We start from the raw sequence: 13845 nt of genomic DNA, 5'->3' as shown, positions 1-13845 counted from the left end.
AGAAACAGACGTTCACTATGATTATCAAAAGCTTTGTCTTGCAAACTAGTTGGGTGTCCTAACGTTAGGATATGTTTGTGTGTTTCTACTTTGATATTTTTCACTTGCATAAGCAAGAGTTAAACTCCATTAATAACAATTGTGAAAAATTGTGAAAAAGGTCTGGGTTCCTTGTTTGTTTGGCTTTGTTTTCTTTTGTTTATTTGCTCTCATGGATGAGTATAATGCTTGAAAAACTTCTTTGGATATTGGGTGATTGTTCTACTCATTTTCTTTCTTTTTTATTAGAGAATTGAAGCCGTGAAAATAATGTACTCTACCTCAAAGACTTAATAAGTTCTCTTATTATCTACTTCTAACTGTTCCAGTCATTTTTAGTTCTTAGTTGTTGGGAAAAAAATTAATAATTTGAATTGTACTTGAACCTTACTGGAGAAATAATTCATTTAATTGAACTGGATTTGTTTTCAGCTACAGGTAATATTCACAAGAGACAAAGTTGACCTTTTTATAAAGACTTCATTAATATATAAAACTACCATGTACATATATATATATATATATATATATATATATATAATCTTAATTTACCCATTTAAGTTAAATTGGAACAAAATGTTAATATTTTAATAGCTTTGGTTTGGGTAATTTTATACATTCTGTTTTAACTTCAAGATCTTTGTATTTAATTTGACAGGTTACTAGTTTTTCTTACTCTGCCATTTAAAATTATAGGTATGGAAATTCTTTTATTTCATCAATAGAGTCTTAACAAAAGATTGAAAATCCTTTCATTTGTATTTAGTATAAGAACAGCCCTTCTGATGTTACCTTGTAATTGAAAAATGAACACAAGTGACAAAGTAGCTCCTTTGATTTGAATAGATCACATTCAACTTGCCTGTTCTGAATTGTTATGCTTAAACTAGACTGGATTTTTTTTCCCCTCTCTGGTAGGTGTACTGGCCCGTTAGCAAATTCCCTTTCAGAGAAAACCAGAGACCCAGTAGAGGAAGATGACGATGAATACAAGGTTCCTTCATCCCATCCTGTTTCCCTGAATTCACAACCATCTCATTGCCATAACGTAAAACCTCCTCTTAGGTAAGCATATGGGCAGCTTATTATCATCTCACATCTGCATAAGCATTATCATGTGTGGTATTTGTTTGTAGGCAACTGAATCACAGCTATTTAAATAAAAATCCTTGATTTCTCGGTCAAAGCCTCCTCTTCTTATATACTATTTTCAGCATTCCTTTCATAGAAAACTAAAAGATGCAGATTTCTCATTACTCAAGAAGTCAGTTGACTAAACTAATTGACTAGTAAATCTAATGGAACATTTTGCTGCCCCTCTTCCCCCAAAACAAATTATAATCTAATAAAACTTTGCTGTATATTACATATAGTGGTAATTAATTCATGAATTTTCAATATACTATTTTCCAATGCATTTTATCAGTTCTTAGTACATACCTCATGAAGAAAAATCAGTGTCCAGAAACTATAGTATTACCTTTCTTAGAATTTTTTTTGATGTAAGGACTAGTATAATTTATATTCATTTCCCTTCTTGATACGCTGCCTACTTCTATTCATCATATCCTGAAGAAGTTAAGAAAAAAAGACTAAGAAGTATTTACTTTAACTGTGTTTTTTAATGAGGTACTATTTTACTTTTCCTTAGATCAAATAAGAATGTGAGAAATAGGGTTTTCTTTTTTTTTTCTTCTTGCCGGTTGTTTGTTCTCATTGTAATGGAGACAACCTTGAAGTGTCAGCCCCACTGAGGTATAGAGCAGTTATTAAAACTGGGTGGTGCGTACTGAAATATTAGTTTGTGTTTAAGTAGGATGATTCTGCACTTGTATAATTGATTTATTAATCTGTAATCTAATACTATTTTTCTTTATCTCATCTGACTTACATGAAGTGCTCAATAAGTCAAATCTCAGTTTTAAAACTTAGTGAGCTCATTTCCTTTGTATGACGGAATCCCTGGAGCTTTGCTTGGCATACAGCACGGGGTTTCACTCACTACAGCTGGTGGCTCAGCCTTCCTGCCTTCCAGCACTTCTTGATTGAGGATAGGAAAACTACTGAACACTTCAGCCATCTGTCTTATCTTCGTGCGTCGTTTCCGTTTTAAGGTCAAGTCCATCAATGGAAAGCATTCTGTGAGTGGAGTGTTCCCTCCTTTTCAGATGAAAAATCTAAATAGAATTTTTTAGTGTCTATCTTAGACTATCACACCAAGGTGAAATGCAATACTTGGAAAAGAGAAGCAAATATTCATTTTAACCAGAGATCTGTCTAAATGAGTGATCCTGGTTAAAATTATCAACACTCTACAGAATTCTTAACCAGGATCACTAACATTCTGCAGTCTAGGGCTTCATATTTCAAAACAAGAACCATTTCATTTCTTGCTAATCACTGGTGTTTAAGACATTTGTTGATAAAATAGTGTCCTTGAGAAGATAAATGACTGAGAGGCAATTTGTTATTTTGGAAGAACCAAATGTCTACTACTCTTATTAGAGGAAAGTTATTCCTTCATATCGAATACAAATGGTCACAATTTTTAGTCCCTTTGGCTCCTACAAATGTATAGTAATGTGTAAAGACTGAAATAAGATGAGCTTTTTTGGTCTTCTTGGGATTTCATTTTTTTTTTCCTTGCTGAAGAGGTGAGAGGTATATTTGAAATGCTTTGAATTTTAATTGTTAGATCATATCAGATGAGATTTTTGGTGGCAGACCTCCCAAATCCTGAAAATAAATTTGAATTATGACCGCCATTACTATCTTTCCATTGTTATAGAGAAGTAATAAATGTTGATTATCCCTAAACTTAATAGGAGTGAATTTTTTATCTTTTTGTTCTTGAAAGCCAATGGATGAAGTACCTTCTTTCCTCCACAGAGCACTCTGTAAGCTTAAATACTTCCTATCCTAATATGTTCCCCCCACCCTTTGGAACATCAGAAGAGATAAATTATCAATATGCAGAAAAAGTTAAACAGTAGATGAATAATTCAATTCAGTTTCAGTAAAAATCCATCATTATTATGAAAATTCAATACATGATAACTATTTTAAAACGAACCATCTCTGGCCCCTGAAACAGATGTGGCCACCGGAGAGAATAGAAATGAATTTCAGATGAAGCCCTCTTGCAATAACTATTTAAATATCCGCTATCTCCTCCATTATGTATGTACTTTTACTTTGCCCCAAGAATTCAGAGTAAATCAGAGAAACGGAAAATGTAAACTCTGTTTTCTATAGCTTTTTATGAACAGAATAGCTTGGTGAGCAGAGAGTTCATTGTTACACAGCTATATTCTAAAGACAAAGTATGCTCTGTACTTTCTCTTCCTAATATCTTCCCAGGCCCCAGTTTTGTCCATTGTGTTCATAGTATTAATGAACACATAGTTCAAAGTATTAATACTAACAACAAAAATACTGCTTCAGTAAGTATTATCCTTTACAGACACCTTGTTGTGTACCCAAAGCCTTTGCTAAAGTCATTTTTCTACAGTTATCAGAAGGGCAGGGTTTTGTTCATAGTAGTAGTGAAATTGTGACAGACCCTAGGTCTTTGAATATGCCTATCAAAATTTTAATGAAATTACAGAACATTTAATAATTCTCCTTCTTTGTGGGCTCTAGTTTACCTTAAGCAAAGCTTAAATTACAGAAATAAAAATATGTTAAACATCATTAACAAATAATAAAGTCATTGGGACTATTACATGTGTATATGTGTGTATACACACACACACACACACACACACACACACACACACACACACAGGCCTTACTACATTTTTTGTCTTCAAAAACTTGACAAGGTATTATTGAACTTGTCCAGAATGATGTGTTAACTTCACAGATGTGTTTAGGAAATCAACAATTTTTGTGGTGCTTGTATTTCTTTATTTCATTTTTTTAAAAAGATTATCTTTTTACTTATTTTATTTCTTTGCAAAAATAGTTCAGTAAGAATATCTGGATAGGGGCGCCTGGGTGGCTCAGTTGGTTAAGTGTCTGACTCTTGATTTTGGCTCAGGTCATGATCTCAGTCATGAGATCCCGCCCTGGGTCCTGCATTGCACTGGACATGGTGCCTAAGATTCTGTCACCCTCTGCGCCACCTCCCTGTGTGCTCAGGTGTGTGTGCACCATCTCTCTCTCTTTCAAAAAAAAAAATCTAAAAAGAATATTTGAATAATATTTCTTATACTTTTTCCAGAAAAGGAAATCACATTTATTTTCAAACTTTAGCATATGAGCAGGGTTGCTAGTTCCTATCACCTCTCCAAATTACTTTTAAATGGAAAGTAATCTTCCTTATGATTTTTGTTCTTTGATCTCTGTGTTAGGTCCTGTGATAATGGTCATTGTATATTGAATGGAACACATGGTACATCTTCAGAGATGAAGAAACCAAACATCCCTGAATTAGGCATATATTTAAAGGGTATGTATAAAACCTATCCTCTTTGTGTTCTTCATCTTAATGGTCAGAATTTAAAGGCAAAATTCCATGCCATTGTTGTACTGAAAATACATTAAGATTTTGTGTTATCCTCTAGGAGATGTTTTTGATTCAGCCTCTGATCCAGTGCCATTACCACCTGCCAGGCCTCCAACTCGGGACAATCCAAAGCATGGTTCTTCACTCAACAGGACGCCCTCTGATTATGATCTTCTCATCCCTCCATTAGGTTGAAACCTTTAAAAATCTTTCAAATAAGCCACCCTGCCTCTTCTTTCAGTTAATATCTGAATTATTAGAATTCAGAGTTCAGTGTAACACAGACTTACAAGGTTATGAGTTGGTCTGAATTAGAATGGATTCTCTGGATAGTGGTGGCTCTTAAATTCATGTAACCATTATTCCACTTATATGATTGAAGCAATGGTGTACGTAGTTGGCCATCAATCTGCGTGTTATCAAGATGTCTCCTCATGTACTAAATGCAATCTTAAAAACCTATCAGAGCATCATTCCTTCCCCTGAGGCCTTGTGTTCCACTAGACTTGAAATCTTCATCTGAGATTTTCTTTAAGTACAATTCTTTAATGAATGTGTACTTACTTTTTCTTTCAGGATACAATGACCCCATTCACTTAGCTAATTACATTTTGGAAACTTACATATTTTATTCTAGAGAACTGAGAAATAGATTCTGTCATAGAATCATTGCAACTACACATCCAAGGAATCTCAATTTTTCTGGTTCAAATTTTAATATGAAGTACACTAGTTTGTGTGTGTGTGTGTACATGCATGAAGGTGCATGTGTGTATATATGTTAAACTTGGCTGGTGCTGGTATCTGTGTTGATTTCATTAATTCTAAGTTGGAAGCTTCTCCTATTTTTAGAGGAAGACAATTAGAATCTCCACACACCTTAAGGCTTCACAAGTCACCATAACATAACGTATGATGAAGGTCTGTTTATAGGCTTATGTGAATTAATTATTAGGCTCCCAGAAATGTGAAATGACTCTTGAGTTTTTCCACAAACCCCATCAACCAGTGTTTCTAGTTATGTAACAGCAGTGTCTTTTGCTCCTGTTCTTTCTGTAGTTCAGTGCTTCATTCTCAACTACATGAATTACAAGCACCTGCTAACTTCTTTACCTCCAGTTTTTTTCTCCCTCCCACTTCTTCCTATATGCTGGTTTTTGACCTGCTACCCAAGTCTTGATGATCTAAATCAAGCATCGTCCAATATAACTTTATGTAGTGATGAATGTATATATTCACATGTGTGACTGTGAATGGAACTGAATTTTAATTTAAGCTAAATAGCCATGTGTGGATGCTGACTACCACATCGGACAGTGCAGATCAGTGTTCCCGCCTGTCTTTACAGCTCAACCTTCCTCTAGCTCTTCATGTGCATTTCATGCTTTATTTATACTATTTATTTTATACTATTCAGTCTGTCAAGAAGACACCATCCTAGCATTTGATGAATAAATGGTTTTGAGGCTCTGATATCCCCGGCCTTCCTGTTCTTGGTAACACCTTGCTAAATGCCACTTTCTACATTTCCCTTCCCTCTTAAGCGTGTAGCTTTCTCTGTGGGACCTGTGATACTTTCACCTGTGAATCATACCTCTTTGTGAATTTTTCTTAGATCTCCTTGTGGACTCTAAGCTCCTTGGATCAGGTCCTTGTGATTTTGATCTTCATAGTTACCCACGTGCCTAGCATGGGACCTGACATTTAGGGGCTGAAAAAAGGATTTGAATGAATAAGATGATGAATGTAGCAAATAGCTGAAGGCTGGGCTGACAGCAAAGCTCTCTCCCTCCACCCTCATACCTTCAAATATTTTAAGTTAGACAAATATTTATGATCATTAGAGAATGTGTTTTGAATATTTTTTGCAAGGCAAGTTAGATGAATGGTAAAACCATTTTTCTTTAAAATGTAACTTTGGCTTAAGTCGATAAATTTAAATACATGCATTTTTATTACTGGAACATGTACGTGTTTGTTTATATCCTGTTTGATTTACAAAGTATTTGAGATTACTTACAAAAATACATACTTTGCAATTTTATTGTTTTAAAGAATCAAGATATGGGAAAATGTGAGTAGAATAGTAAGATGTGGCAGGGGAAAAATAAGTAGACATAAAAGCATTCTGCAATATTCTGTAGTTACTAAAGCTGGGAAATATGCAGATATAAGTAGTTTGGGGACCACAGAACATAGTTCTATATTTAGCTGTTCCTTTTTAGAAATATCTGATAAGTAGACAAATATATTCCTGTACTGTATGTTCATTTTCTATATTTTAACAATGAAATATGTGGAACATTAGTTTAAATGAATTAAAATTCAGAACAAACTTTAAAAGATTATTCTGTTCTGTAACATTAAAATTTTTGTGCATACTGTGATTTTCTAATAAGAGGCTGTGAACGCTTATTGTTACATAAAGAATTCTGCTTTTGATGGTATGACCTATAATAATTTTTAGTTCTAACTTCCCGTGTCTTACTATTATAAAGGTTGTAAGTAGATAATCAGCTTTTTCATAACCCGCAGTACTGCTTTTTTAACAGAAAGGCCTGGGTGATAGGAAAAGTTTACACGTGTACATGTGTGTTTGTGTGCCTGTGTTTTTCTCCAAACACTCCCAGAAAATAATTAGCTTTCATTATCAAAGTTGGTAAACTGCTAGATAAACCCTGCCGGTGAAGTTCTGTAGGAGCAGCAAGAGAAAATCAATCATTGCTTTGGCCTGATGCTGTGTTTTCATTAATGAGGTTTTGCTGTTGATATTCACCTTTCTTTAAATGCAGGTGAAGATGCTTTTGATGCCCTCCCCCCATCCCTGCCACCTCCCCCACCGCCTGCAAGGCACAGCCTCATTGAACACTCAAAACCTCCTGGCTCCAATAGCCGACCATCCTCAGGACAGGACCTTTTCCTTCTTCCTTCAGGTGAGAGGAAAAAGCCAAAGAAAACTTTTCACTTAAAGCAAGAATATTTCTAAGATCATACCGTCAAATAAGCATCAGTAATTTATTGGTTTCTAGCTCCCTAGCAGAACATTCTGGGTAGAGAAAAGGAGAAATTGCGTAGGTTTGCTTGTCAGTTGGTTGATTTTAATGCAAAGGATTCCACAAATGACAAAAGCGATAGGAATCATAGATTCTGTGGAGCTCCTCCAATCCACATAACACCCTAATGTCACAAAAGGCTTCCCTGAGAACCAAAAGGGCTCCGTGATTAACCTAGTAGTGATGACGACAGAATTTAGACTGTCCCAATTCTGTGTACCGTATGTTTTTCTAATAAGTTTTAATTTTACTAGCTATGGCTATAATTTTATTCAAAAAGATAATATTTTGGTAAATTGCATTATTACAGCATTAATGGAGAAGTTTTTCTGAAATATCTACATTTTATTGTTACTATCGTTATTTTTAATGTCTCAATATATCTACTCAAATTATTGTTTTTCCAGGAAAAATTAATACATACCTTGTTTTTAAACCTTTCAAGTGAGGAGTAAAAATAAAAATAAAGAGACTTAATAAGCCATCTGCTCCATTAGTCAGAACTGTCAGGAAAAAATAATCAGTTACAGTGAATCTGCTGATATTAACTGTTCCAATCTGTCATATTGGTGAGACTGATCTGTGTTCAGAAACATTTATCTCAATTTACTTTGGATACATTTGTATGTTAGATAAATCATTAAAAGATTTTAATAAGTGGAGTGCCTGGGAGACTTAGCTGGTTAACTGTCCGACTTTTGATTTTGGCTCAGGTCATGATCTCACAGTTTGTGAGCTTGAGCCCAGTGTCAGGCTCTGTGCTGACAGCACTGAGCCTGCTCGAGATTCCCTCTCTCTCTCTCTCTCTCTCTCTCACTCTCTCACTCTCTCACTCTCTTTCTGTTTCTCTCTCAAAATAAATAAGCAAACTTTAAAATCCGTTTTTAATAAGTGCTCAATTTGTGCTTTGGCCTCCTCTGTGCCTCAGTGAAAACTTGTGAATCTTCACTATTATCATTCACTTTCAGCACTCATGTTTCTTCTAGGGTTTTCTTTTCCACTTAGTTTGATAACCTAGAATGTTTGAGGTCATATATGATAAGACCCACAAATTACACACCTGTAACTTAGAATAGGTAGCTTCAGGTTCTAAAAGTAGTTTAAGAAATAATTTTGAGTTCACTTTTTCATCAGTAAATACTGATTGAATTGTCTTCTGTGTCACCCGCTCTGTTGGATGCCTCCCTGCTCTCCTGGAGTGAATTCACTGGGTACTGCTAATCAGAGGGTGAAAACTCATATGCCTTCGAATCCAAGCAGAAAGCATAGATAACTATGAGACTTCTGTTCATTCTTATAAACACTGATAACATTTGCTATCTTTTTCTCTCCTTCAAATCTTTGTTTTACACGTGGACTCGAACATAAAAAAAAAAAAAAAAAAAAAAATTACTCTAAATCTTAACCTTTCCCAAGGCTAATTTCTGGATAGTCTCTGGTCAGATTCCTGCAGTGTATCTATTACCTTTTATATATATGATTTAGGCCCCATTAAGTAAAAGCCAGTGTAGTACCTTCTTTTAAAATTAAGTCAAGCCTTCCAGGAGTTGGAAGAGAACATTTTACACAAATACAGACGTCTACCTGTTTTTAATCAAAAGAGTTAGTTGTAAAACATTTGAGTTCTTTATCATAATTTAATTTTTCATGGTGCTTCATATAAAAAACTTCACAAAAATGCTCTCATTATTAAAAAATTACAGAATGAAAATGCCCCTTTTATTCATTAAAACAAAACTTACATAAACGGTTTTATTTCCTATAGAGTTTTGCTTGTTTTTTATTTTGCTTGGCTGCCAGGCATCTTGGCAGTAGTCAGCCTTAACCTGTGGTGTGAGGTTAGCATAGGGCCAAGGCAGTGTTGTTGGAACCTGGGACTGTCATTCTTGACCTTCTTTTATACATGGAGGTATTCTAATTCCACTCTCAATAATGTTGGCATCCCTTGATCATAAATACTTCCAAGAAAAAAACTTTTTTTTTCCCTCTTCTAGCCTTTCATATCATTCACATGACAAATTTCTAGTCTGTTGCCAAATACTTTCTGAGATCCATTGAGACAACTATTTTTATTCAATTTTATTTATTTTTCATCAAAGCATAATTAACATACAATGTCATATTAGTTTCAGGTGTACAACGTATCGATTCAGTGATTCTATGCACTAGTCAGTACTCCCCACAATAAGTGTAGTCACCATCTGTCACCATCCAGTGTAATATCAGTATTATTGACTATATTCCTTATGCTGCACTTTTAATTTCTATGATTTATTTTATAACTGGAAGTTTGTACCCTCTTAAGCCACATGTGTTAGCTCTCCTCTTTTTCAAAAGAAATACTGTAATTTTTCTTACATAACAATAGAACATGTAGGTTTCTTTTCACTCATAAATAAGTATTTGAGTATCATTTTACAAATTATTTAACACACTGTATATCTAAAGTATAAGACTTTTGACCTTTCTTCACTCTTCTTTCATTGAATTTCATGAAATACTCTCTAAATGATAAATGAAAGTTTGACTCAATAATTCTAGAACCATAAAAGGTAAACAGAGGTGATTGTTACATTAAACAGACTGTATGAGCATTGCACTGCCATTGTTTTCATATTGTTCAGTCTTTAGAATTTTAGTCCAGTGTAACCTTTACTGGCATGATTGAGATTTGGTTTCCTTGATGAAATCATTCTCCCTAATTAAAGACAAAGGATAGATGTCTTAAAAAAAAAAGATTGGATTTCCTCATGACGTTGTATTAAATACCTAATCAAACCTCCGTCTCTGTTCCCAGTATTCAGTGCCCTGCACACCAGAGTCAGGTTCACCTTTCCAGCCTTATAACAGCAGTTTTCAAACTGCAAGGTCCTGCGTTTCTGCAAAGGAGCCTCAGGATTCCTGCAGGGGCTGGAGGGGAAGCAAAGCAGGGCACAGCTCTGATGCTTCTTTTATCTGTTTTCTGTCTTCAGCCTTCATGCAAGATTTCTTTTGGCAAATAGTAATGCCCACTGCTGTGCATGAGCATCCATTCTGGACGGGCTATAGTCCTATCTTCACAAAACCTCAAGAATCCTCAAAAACAGCCTTGCACTTTGTTAGCATATATGTGCTTTTGTTCCATTCACAGAGGCACTTCTTTTGTGCTGGTGGCTTGAAAGAGGCACCCCTCCTTCCACTTTGTGCCAGGGCCGGTGCTCCTGGAACAAAGCCCAGGTTGTCTTGAACTCTGCTCATTCCCATAACTGCATGTCTTTGTGCAGTGCGCAAAATACACAACACATCTGGCAGCCCTTATTGAACCTTCCTTTCACTATTTTTCTAACCTGGATCTCTTTTGAAGTCCTTTTCTAATCTTAAAGTCACAATTCAACTCTAAAAGCCAGCAAATTTGACTTTATTACAAAAATGAAAGTTTTCCATTTGGATCCAGAAATGCAATTTCACAAGTAAAATAGAATATTTGGATTGTTAGCAAGAGTTATTGAAGGGAATTTAGGCAGTTTTGTTAACTATGACCTTTATGAAACACTATCATGATGTGGCTACCAAGGGAGCTCGTGACATTTGAGGGTTGCACTCACAGAGATCAGATCGGAGGGGTGAGGTGAGGTCTTCCCCAGTGCTCGGCTGGCGTGGGACCACTGTGGTGACATGTTGAAGGACTGATGGGCTAGAGCAGCGGTTGGTTCTCAAATTGTAGTCTTCAGACCGGCATCATCAGTGTCACCAGGGGAATTGTTTAAAACAATTTTTTTTAAGTTTGTTTATTTTTGAGAGAGAGACAGCACGAGTGGGGGGCGAGGAGGGCAGAAAGAGAAGGAGACACAGAATCCGAAGCAGACTCCAGGCTCTGAACTGTCAGCACAGCTGACTAACTGAACTCATGAACCACGAGATCTTGACCTGAGCTGAAGTCAGGCTTAACCCACTGAGCCACTGAGCCAGGTCCCCTGCCAGGGGGACTTGTTTAAAAATTAAAATTCTTGGGCTCCACAGAAGACTTACTAAATCAGAAACTCTGGGGTAGAAACTCTGCACCCAGCAATCTGTGTTTCCATAAGCCTTCTAGGGGACTATGAGGCATGCTCAATTTTGAAAAATACTGAGCTGGGGTATTCCTGGGGGAAGAGAGCCAGGATGCTGAAGGGAATTTACACCTGCTTGCAAAAAACTATAGCAGATTAAAAGAACTGCAACATTTAATGAGAGACACAACCTTGGAGATATATATATATATATATATATATATATATATATATACACACACACATACATACATACATGTTGTATCTAGTTACAATATTTGGGAAAGAAGGGTTAGATACCCTCAGTGTCTCCTTCCAAGGCAGACCAGAGAAGAATAATTAAGAATGAAATTTCATCGTAATTTCCTAAATTCTTAAGGAATTCTTAAAAAATTTTTAAAGAATTATTGTATCTCAGAGGGGTAGTGAGTTCTTTAATACTGGAAGATTTAATCAGTGGCCAGATCACTACACAGTGTGGATTTTGTAAATGTGAGTTAAAGAGTGAGGGCCACAGAGAGAGAGGAATTTTATTTCACCTACATAGCTCTTCAAACCCTTCTAGCTATTAGATCCTGCATTGTTCTTTTAAAATTTGGGGGATAACTGGTAAATACTGCAGATGGTCTTTGGACAGCCCCAGAGGAAATATGCCACTGTTTTAACTGTCCAGTTTTATTTGCCTCTTTTTCTACACTTGAGTAAAAATTTGGAAGTATTTCAGATAACAAAAACAAGAATTAAGAAAAACATTCCATGATGCCTCTTCCTTGAGATAACCATTCGATAGGTTTCCTTCTTACACGGCATAATTTTGGTCGATGCAAATTTTCCCACTTCTTTTACAGCGAGCAAACCTTTCCTCCCTGTCTTTCCTTAGATTTTTATAATCTTTAAATGAAGTATTAAATTTTCAATTTAGCATTACCATACTGTAAATCACAGGCAATAGCACTTTGCTTTTTGGAATAGATTAATCCCATCATGTTTATTCACTCATTTCTCAAACTTTTATTACTATATAAATGGTACATCGGCTATGGTATTTTCAATTTGTACGTTTTAATTCTAAGTGTGGATACAAAATTTTACTTCGGTTAGTTTTTGAAGAATTTATTTTTGAAAACCTTATTGCTTTTCAAATTTTCTTTTTATCAGGAGACCATTGATGATTATTGTACTCTCCGTAGTAATTGTGTTGTCTATCTTTTCCCAATGAAGCATGAATACTTTCAACTTTACAACTTGCTATAGAAGCCCAGTGTGCCCTATACCTGCCCAGTAGCAAAGTTAGCATGAAGGAAGACGTATGGTAGTGATTCAGAATTGAACTAAGTATTTTTGCTGTTTATGACAATATTTTTAGTGTACCTAGTGACTTTTTAAGTGAAATAGTTTCATGGAGCATTATCATACAGCTGTATATTTTAGTCTACTTATGACCTGTAGTATATCCAGAATCTAATGTTTAGTCTTAAATGCATGATTAGTAACAGCATATCTGACAAACCTATAAATTACCCTAAAGAAATTTTTAAAAAGTATGTGTATTGTAAAAGGCAGTCTTTCCTCTGACCTAATGTTATATCAGTGATGTTTAAAATGCACAATAACTGAAAGTAAATTTTATGAATATTTAAATCTAAATCGTGAGGAAATTTCTAAACTTATGCAGAAATCACCATACTTGGTTCCACTGGTTACTCTTCCAAATCAAATGATTAACATTTGTTGCATGGAATTTGATTTATCTTCTCATTGCTTCCTAAAATATTTCAGCAAAGTTAATGAGGCTGAACCATTGACTCTTCAAATACTGAAAGTGCTAAATCTAACACAAATTTTAATCTCGAATTTAATGAAAGCAAGTTTAGTAGCCTGACTTAGGTCAAAAAGCCTCCAGCAAAGCCAGGAATAATTACTGTACTCAAGAGAGGAAAATAATAATCAAAGACTTCAACTCTTGCCTTACATTATCTAGTCAAAAACTAGTATAAATATGTGTTCATTTTCTTCTTATAAATAATCCTTACATATTCTTAATGACAAACTTAAAGGGATGTTCAAACAATGAAATATAATCGGATCCTTAATATCTACAATTTTTACTTATGGTAGCATTTCAGATTTCACTGATTTTGAATTTGTGAAAAATATTAATCTATTTGGGTTTGTTTTTGGTAGTTAAAAGCAAATACTTTTGAAGTTTAGGCTA

At 35.0% G+C, this 13845-nt stretch overlaps 1 protein-coding gene across 4 annotated transcripts in view; it reads left to right on the top strand.

Annotated features, from left to right (window-relative positions):
- The window catches only part of CBLB (Cbl proto-oncogene B), a 208543-nt gene that overhangs the window by 176611 nt on the left and 18087 nt on the right, over positions 1-13845 (top strand). For 2 of the 4 annotated variants that reach the window (XM_049628116.1, XM_049628119.1), the window contains 4 exons: positions 958-1104; positions 4395-4492; positions 4608-4739; positions 7342-7482. In XM_049628116.1, coding sequence (XP_049484073.1) covers positions 958-1104; positions 4395-4492; positions 4608-4739; positions 7342-7482 — 518 coding nt within the window. The remainder of the gene's footprint in view (positions 1-957; positions 1105-4394; positions 4493-4607; positions 4740-7341; positions 7483-13845) is intronic. The other 2 variants (XM_049628118.1, XM_049628117.1) reach the window with 2 other exon arrangements.

Source organism: Panthera uncia, chromosome C2 (genome assembly GCF_023721935.1).
Source record: "Panthera uncia isolate 11264 chromosome C2, Puncia_PCG_1.0, whole genome shotgun sequence".
NCBI lineage: Eukaryota > Metazoa > Chordata > Mammalia > Carnivora > Felidae > Panthera > Panthera uncia.
Note: the sequence above shows the minus strand (reverse complement) of the source record. Positions and strands in the feature narration are given on the sequence as shown.